The 8,810-nt window shown below is 44.5% G+C and overlaps 1 protein-coding gene across 2 annotated transcripts; it reads right to left on the minus strand.

Annotated features, from left to right (window-relative positions):
* Positions 1 to 48: 48 nt before the first annotated feature.
* samd1b (sterile alpha motif domain containing 1b) lies at positions 49 to 8,781 on the minus strand. 2 transcript variants are annotated; one of them, XM_031289191.2, is made up of 7 exons: positions 7,094 to 8,781; positions 5,696 to 5,930; positions 3,924 to 4,054; positions 3,471 to 3,513; positions 3,251 to 3,365; positions 2,383 to 2,473; positions 49 to 2,257 (listed from the first exon to the last, which is right to left on the minus strand). In XM_031289191.2, exons 1-7 carry the CDS (start codon positions 8,273 to 8,275, stop codon positions 2,114 to 2,116), a joined length of 1,941 nt encoding a protein of 646 aa, XP_031145051.1. In that variant the 5' UTR covers positions 8,276 to 8,781; the 3' UTR covers positions 49 to 2,113. The 2 variants fall into 2 exon arrangements, with proteins under 2 accessions (XP_031145051.1, XP_031145050.1); XM_031289190.2 differs by having other exon boundaries at positions 2,383 to 2,497.
* Between the last annotated feature and the right edge of the window lie 29 nt (positions 8,782 to 8,810).

The raw sequence follows: 8,810 nt of genomic DNA on the forward strand, positions 1-8,810 counted from the left end.
ATACATGCAACATATTCTCTCTCTCTCTCTCAGAATGGACACATTGTGGTATTTTAATTCAAACTTTTATTGCTAAAATTGTCCTTTAACAAACAACTTGAGACAAGCAACAAGAGCATAGACACACTTTACAATACCCTTGTGAGAATTTGGACTCGAACACAGCTGTCCTCTCCTACAGATTTGACTAATGAGAATGAAATGATCTGAATGCTAATAGGGGCAACGAATACCGTAGCATACAGCTTCAACTAAGTGGAATAACCTGAAAATGTGTTCTTGGAAGTTGCAAAGAAAGTGACAGGGAATGGGAAAATGAGGGGAGAGAGGTAGAGGAGGTTTAAATGCACAAAGAAACATTGATGTGAAAATCAGGGAGTGGAGAGTAGACTGAAAACCTTCATAAAATGAAACCAATATGCTGAAAAAAGGGAATACAAACATACAAATATGAAAACAAACAGTCATTTTATAATGCATACACAGAGGAGATTCCAAACCTGGAATGTATGCCCTTACAGTGAAGGTGGGAATGAGATATGTGATCATGACAGCATTTGGTTTCTAAGATTTGACCGGTAAAATGCTGGTGGTATGAGATTAGTTGATTGATTGACTCAGCTTTACCCTGCAATAACATCTTGCTATATCATCTTGATAACATCAGTTAGATCATTTAAAAATAATAATTTACAGATGGAGGCTGATGTATAAAATGGACTGATTATTAATATATACACTATAATATTTAGTTGAGAGTTGATTGCTCTGCTGATTTCAGTTCAGTTAGCTGGCATGTTTGATCAACATTTCTGCAGCCGACTCTGAGGCCAGTTTCATTAAGATATTTTAGACTGTAGTGTCTGTAGTGTTAGTTGTAGACTTATTTTAACCCTAAAAACCTAGCCATTCTACTCCAAGCTAACTCTGAACTAAGAGTTATGTTTCCACCATACCAATCAGTGACACCTGCTGACCAGTGGCACCAAATGACCCCCAAAAAAACCTTTTCAGGAAATATACAGCAGTGAGGACATCGTCAGTCATTTTCATTTGTCCAGAGATACTATCCTGAGCCTGACTGATGAGTCCTGCCACATTAAGAAGCCTCAGCATCTCAGCTCTGCGATTTTTATTTCAATGGAAGTTTTTGTATTCTTACTGTATACTCTTTGCTGAACTTTTCCAGGACAAATTTCCTAATAATTCCTAGTAATAGTGGAATCCTTTCAGCAGGCAAACATCTTCTGCTGCAGTGAAACGAGCTGAGCAGTTTACAGTAATGCATTTGCTCGGTCAGCCATGTTTTTACTATCCCCAGTCTTAATTTAATTTAGTACGGAAATTAGTTTATCAGCTTATTGCTTTGACCTATACGGCCTTCTGCACATGGCCGTGAAGCCTGCACCGGATTCTAGTCTGACATATAGGGTGGATATTTGATGGGTCAGCATCCCAACCATCCGCTCCAGCTTCTGGGAATGTGTTAAATCTGGTTAACTTCGAATTTGTTTCTGATCAATCCAACATGCTCTGTCATGCCTGCCACACACATACAGTATGTGTGCAATGACAAACACACAGCCACAAGTGAGAAACCCTTGCACCACAGCCCCAAAAGAACAAAAGGAAATTTACTTCCACACAGAATTACCCAGACCTTCTTCAAAATGTGCATAAAGGTCAGCACAAAATAACAGTTTAAAAACAAACCATGTTGCACAGTTTAGTCGAGAAAGTGCTTGATCATTGGAAATAAAAAAGGACGCATGATTGCATGACTTTTTTTTTTAACCTCTGTATCTTAAAATTGTATAAGTCTACTTTGTCCCTCTAACATGTGTGCTCGGTTTGGCAGAAAATCCCTGTTGTCCAGGAAATCCAGTCTCATTTCTGTGTGTTGTTTCTGAACCAGAGCAGTCACAGAGGGCCAGAGGAAGAGAAAATTAGGTGTGTGTGTGTGTGTGTGTGTGTTTGTGTGCGTGCGTGCGTGCGTGTGTGTTGTTTGACATGAGATGAAAAGTGAAGTGTATTGTAGATCATGCATACATTTTTATAGGATTACTTGAGCTATGTGTATACAGACATAACAGTCTCTGTGTGCATTTTATTGTTAACAGTCATCATCCACAAAATGTGTTTTCTGCAGAACCTTTACATGGCGCTCATAGATCTTGAGGGCGGGGCCAAGTCTGATCGATAGGCCAGTCAAAACGTCGTTACGCTGCATGAGGAGAAGAGACTTGCCATCGATTTCCTAATGAAGAGAGCAAAGCAACGTGGGTAGATAGATGTAGGTTACAACTGTTAAAGTTTCAAGTACAGCCATTATTCCTGTCTCTGGTGGCCTCTAGTGGTTGTTAAAGGGGATAACAGGCTCACCTGGGTCCTGAAGGCAGCAGCCTGCTCGGGGAAACCTGCTGCTGTGAAATAACTGACCACATCAGACACTGTCCAGTCCACCGGGCTCCCACTGGTCCCTTCAGACTTCAGAAACCTAGAGAGATGAGGAAAAGGGCGGTTGGCCCATTACAAAACCTGCAGGAGGATGTTAAAATTCGTAACTTGTAAAGCTATATCAGAGCTGGAAATTGAATTAAAGAATGTTATTTTGTGTTGTTTTTATCTATGGTTTTAATGGGTGTTATTGTTATAAGTGTTGGTTTATTAGAATGGGAGCACTGTGATTTCCATGTTTTTAGTGATGAATACATTTTAAATTAAAACCTTCTGACTGCACATTGTTGTCATTGTCAGTGTAAACAGGAAAATCAGATATTATGTATTGATTATTTTTTTTAATTGCCAGACTTTTACACTTTACTTATAGTGGCTATAATAAATAATTTCATTATAAAAATGTACAAGTGGGACAATGTGAAAGCATTGAAAAGGTACTGAGCACCAAACAGCAGACAGACACAGTTAGCGGCTAGCGGGTGAACATAGTGGAGCATTCAGCAGCTAAAGAATCAGATATTTCCCTCAGGAGTTGGTAGAGACCAAAAACAGAGCTAAAAGAGAGTAAATACTGGCCTCACATTTATCAGGTGGCCAGAAACACGACTCAAAAGAAATAATGTTGCTCCGTAACCGCTGGATGTGTAAATAAGCTTCTGTTTGCCAACAAGTTCACAACATCTTACTTAACTTAAAAGGTGATGATAAGAGGGGTAAGGTAAGAGGGGAGCAGACACTACCAAGCCAATGAGTCTGTCTTCAGTTTTTCCAGTATCTCTGCTGTACTTACCCTCCACTGCTATCTCCGTTCATCCCTCGTTCCTCAGATGTGCCGGAGTCCTTCGGGGAGGCAGTGGGTGTGAGCAGGCAGGACGACACTCCAACCTCTGTCTTAGACTCCAAGCCTACAATGGAAAAAAAATGAAGTACATTCTGATTACCTGTCATCATTGCTGGCCACCAAACACATACACACAGACTTTGATATTATCTGAAAAAGCAGAACTCACTGTTAAAGCCTGAGGAGGTGTGGTTGTTTCTGTCATGTTGCATCTGATTATGTAGGTGGAGAGAAGAGAGGGAGTCAAACAAAGATGCAAAGAAATGAACATGACAAAAATAAGATATCTGCTCCCTGGAACAAGCCAAAGTCACTAGAAAGAGTGCCAGAGTAAATATCATGTTGAAAGCATCAGAGTTATATGACCGCCACCTAAACTCAAGGATGAAAGGAGCTGACTGTGTGACAAAACTACAGCTGCTACGTTACCCACAATTCCTATATATCATAGTAGTAGTACTTTTAATAAGGTAAATGATCTTAATACTTCAGTCCCCAGTCAGACTCTAACGTAGGGCGCTGTATTTCATGGTTGGTGTTAGAGTCATTTTGACCTGTTGAATGCATGGAACATCATACAACAATAAAAAGCAACAGGACAGACGCACATGCTTGCACTTACTTGTGCCTCCGTATATAGCTGATCAGGGACGACAGCGCTCTCCTCCAAGTGTGTGCTGTTACATTGTGACAGGGAAGCTTCCTGAACAGGTGGACGCAGCGTCCTGGTGAGGGAATCAAGCCCGCACATCCCTGTGAGACCAGCAGCCAAACCCAGACAAAAAGAGTGAAGAGAAAAAATTAAAGACCAGCTTTTACTTCTTCTTCTATTATTATTATTATTACTATTATTATTATTATTATTAGTAGTAGTAGTAGTCAAAATGTATAGTAAACAATAGTATTGATATTAAAATTAAACACACATACATTCAAATGTATTTGTATTTCAAATGTATTCACATCAGAAACAAATTACAAAAAACAAAAACAGTAATATTTAAATAACCATTAAAGATGCAGTAGGTAAGACTTATAAAACTAACTTTCTGTCATATTTGCTGAAACTGACCCTATGTTCGAGTAGAACTACATGAAGCAGGTCATTAAAAAAACAAATCTGGCTCCTCTGGCACCACCTACAGCCTGTAGTGCGATTTGCAAAAACCCACAGCTCCCTGTTCAGATGCACCAATCAGGGCCGGGGTCTAACTGTGTGTCAATCACTGCTCATGCACATGCATTCATTCTCTCTTGTGGGGGGAGGGGCTTAGGAGACCGTTTTGGGCTTTAGCGGAAAGGGGGGAGGGAGTCCTGGCTCTTTGCAATCCTACCTACAGCACCTTTACTGAGGTCAATATAAAGTAATTACGTAATATATTAGTAAGAGTTAGAAAACATTTTTTCAACTAAAGTTAGGAACCCATTTAAAAAGTTTAAAAAAAGAAAGTAGTAGTAGTAGTCATGAAAGTACTAGGGGAGACTGGGGGATGTTGTAAAACTGGGTTAGTTGACCAATTTGCTGCTGTGATGTCATTAATATTGTACACTCCCATTGCCTTTTAGAGCTCTTAGGAGAAGTGGCAAGTGAACATAAAAAACAAGGTAACAAAGATTATTTTTTGCCTGGCATTCATTGTATTGTAGATACAATGGTTGACTCACACAAACTAAAGTAGCAGTTGTTGGGTTTTTTTTCATTTAACTCATGCCTGTTTAAACCCACATGCTAAAACAGTTGGCTATGTAATGGCTGCTTGGGGTGGGGATAGTTGTGTGTTACTGTAGTTCATTAAATGTGTAGTACATTGTAAGCCTGGGACAAAAAAAGCCTGCAACCCAGGGGGATCCACCTACATTTGCCACAACTGTGACAGTGATTGAACCCTTATGCGAAACATGCACATTCAGGAATAAAATACACGTGCACACTCACAGCAATTGTTTTTTGTGCTAAATTTAAAGTTTTAGAAGAAATAGAGCTTGTTTGCTTTATTTAAAGGTGCTTATAGTTTATTCTTCAATGATGTTGTTGCATAAGTATGAATTTTATTTCAGCAAATGACCTCTCATTGTTACATCTATCCCCAGTTAGTGACATAACTCACCCCAGTAGTGGGGTAGGTTGTAACAATGTCACATAATCTGTGATTGTGTAGTAGACACCCAAGTAAGTTTTGTTTGCAGGAGTAGACAAATATGGGTATGTATCAAAATTTGAGAGATCTAGCACAAACAACCACTGAGTTACTGATGCTCAAACAAAAGGTGTTATACCATCCTGTCTCCCCTACTGATTAACAGAGGAAGGTTACTAGTGATAACTAGAGTCTTTAAATCAGACGCTGCACATAGCCTATCCACGCACGCACGCACACATTCACGCAGGCACACCTTTGCCATAGTGCTGCTGCTGGGGGCTCTCCTGCTTAGATGCTGTCTGGATCTCAGCATCTTCTGTGGTTTTCTCAATGAGCTCTGGTTCGGTTGTCATGGCTACCGGGGTAGGTCCTCCTTCTTCAGAACTCCGGGGATCATCCTCCTCCTCCTCTTCCTCATTCTCTTCAGGTTCCTCTTCTTCACTGGCTGTTTCCATAGGCTCATTCTCCTGGAGAGAGGGGGACGGCGGCTGCAATGAAAGATAAAGTTATATATATAAAAATGTCTCCATTCAACAAAAGGAAGTGGAGATAACGCACATCTTTCATCCTCGGAGATGAATGGGCAACACTTGAGTTTGAGCGAAGTTCTCATTCAGGTTGCACTCATTGTAACCTAGCTGATCAGAGCTTTAAACAGTAGCCTATATAAATAAGTAGCTAGATGACAAACAAGATAACCTCCCATTTAGAGAAAAACACAGATAGGCTGTCAGAAATACCGATAGCCGCCTACTTAGCCTACTCAAGTCTGCACCCACAAGGGAGGGGGGAGGAGAGCGTGCTGTCAGAAATGATACAAAGGATTTTATGAAGCACGAAACGAGAGATGCGAGGGGAAGAGAGAAACAAAACTACGGGGTCAGAAACGCGCCTCACAAAATGAAATATAGCCTATGCTACATGAACAAACGTGATGCTCGGCTGTTTGGGCTGAGTCCGCCGGCCTGCGCGACAGAGCAGCGCCCAGATGAGAGCGGCAGCGGCACGTCTCAAGTTTACACAGACACCGCCTACTGCGCGGCAGGCCCAGACACTGCGCGCTCTGTTCCGCACAGCTAAAGTTCCTGAGAGCGAAATGAAATGTTATTGACCACAAATAGCGATTTGGCAACGACAACAGAACCAGCCCGTGCTCGATCCATGCAGAGACGCTCTTTATGGTGCGCGCGCTCATCCTGGGAGCCGGGGAAGCCGCTCCGGAGCCGCCTGCTCCTTTGTGCAGGAAGCAGAGCCGCGCGCACACACACACACACACACACACACACACACACACACACACACACACACACACACACACACACACACACACACACACACACACACATTAACCGAGGCTACAGAGGACACACGCAACACAGGCACGGTCGCATCCCGCTGACAATTAATGAAACAACAATTACCCTATCTTCCTAAATGTGGGAAATCCCCTTAAACACTTCTGCATTTAAAACATCGGGTTTGAACAAGAAACAAACATATTTGGCGAGGGAAGCCGAGCGCATCCTGGTGCCGTGTGCGCGGTTTTAACCAGTGATCATTAATTTATCAGCAAGCCATTAAGCCATCGCTGTTCAGCGCCATGTACAACCGGGACGTGTTGGAAATACTGAGTTAGCAGTGCAGCGCCCACCTTTTTCACAGTGTGCATGTCCTGCAGTGCGCTCTTTACAAGACTGTCAGCGGACGCCTTCTTCGGCATCGGCTTCTCCACCACCATCCCCCTCAGAGGAAGAGTAATGTTCCCGCAGCGGCTCCTGCGCAGCCTGCCCCTCGCCACCTCTCTCTCCATGACCACTTTGACTTTGCCTCGGGTCAGCTTCTCCTCCGACAGCCGGTCCTGGCTGCTCAGATAACCCAAAATCTCCTTCAGCCCGAGCGGCTTCACGTGGCCTCTGGTCGCGGTGCCCCCTCGCATGCTCTTCTCGGACAGGCTGCGAACAGAAGCCACCAATCTGTCGCCCAGGTCGGAGTTGGCGTTGTTTCCCGCAGTTTTGGTGCCCCCTCCTCCGACTTGAAGTTTGGGCTTGAGGAGCTCAGTCTGCTTCTGTCTCTGTTGTTGCGGGAGGCTGCTGGCGCTCCTAGAGCAAGTTTTGTTCTGGGTGTCATCTCCGGACAAACACGACTCTTTTTCTCCGCAAACTGCATCGGCTTTGCTCGGTGATAACTTGCTGGCATCACCGCTGCCGTGTGCGTTTGTTCTGTGACAGAGACCGGGCGAAGGGCAGTTCCGCACTCCCTGCGGTCCTAATCCCTTGTATGTCGGCGCACTTGCTTTCTCCTCTTTACAGCAGCTCCCGACAGCGCAGCCCGTTGTTGCGCCACAACTGAGGCACCCGTTTCCGCTACTCGGGCTGGCGGCAGGCTTGAGCTTCTTCTCGGTTGTGCTGGCTGGTGTTTGAGTGTGGGAATCTGGGCTGGGCTCCGAGTCCTCCTCTCCCTCCTCCTGGTCGGTGAAGCTGTGCGCACTGTCGCCGTTGTTGTTCATATGGTCGTGTTTGGTCCGCTCCCTCGCTGCCTCCGCGCTGCTGCTGCTGCTGCTGCTGCCGCCAGCGGCCGTAAACTCACTCTTCTTTCTGCTTTTCCTCTGCACCTTCGCCGCATTTCGGTACGATATGGACCCCTTGTAGCTAACTTTGAGCACCGTCTGCTCTTGAATCAGTTTTTCCAGTTCTGTCCTGGTTCGGTCCGGGTCTGACCCGTGTCGTCTCCGGACCATTCGACAAATCCTCTCCAGATCCGGACGGGCTTTCCTCGAGCGGAGAGAGTCGATTGTTTCCAGAATCCACTCTCGGTACTTATTGGGCTCGGACATCTTCTCCTGCTTAAGTGCGGATGGGGTTTGGCCCGAGTGCGTCTTTCCCCCCTGTGCTGTTTCACAAGTGACGCTGTGTCAAAGCTGCGAAGCCAGAGTGCGATCCCCGGCTGGAGAATGAGGACGGAAGCCTGGCTGGTGTACGCTTTCGTTCGTTGGCCACATTGTGCGCTTAAGGTAGACCGAAGATGGCGCCTAGGTCTCCACCACAGCAAAAATGGCATTTAAGGTGGAATTGGCTGTCTTTTAACGCATCGGAGCGATGTTCTTTGTTCGCAGTCTCGTTTATAACATCTTATTTGAACACAAAGAAACACCAACGCGCAGTCCAACCATAGAGCAGAGGAGATGGTTGAGTTGTTGAGAGTCGTGTTTTTAAGCGTTATGGCGAATCAGATTGAGCCGCGCGGTCAACAGATGGGTGGATGGCGGCTCCATTCCGCATCAGGCGGCAGTGATGATGGATGTCTGACCTCCAGGCTACAACACTCACGCTACATTTAAAATATGTTACCTCCTACAGTTCACTCTTTCC

The sequence above is a fragment of the Sander lucioperca genome, chromosome 4 (genome assembly GCF_008315115.2).
Source record: "Sander lucioperca isolate FBNREF2018 chromosome 4, SLUC_FBN_1.2, whole genome shotgun sequence".
Classification (NCBI taxonomy): Eukaryota; Metazoa; Chordata; class Actinopteri; order Perciformes; family Percidae; genus Sander; species Sander lucioperca.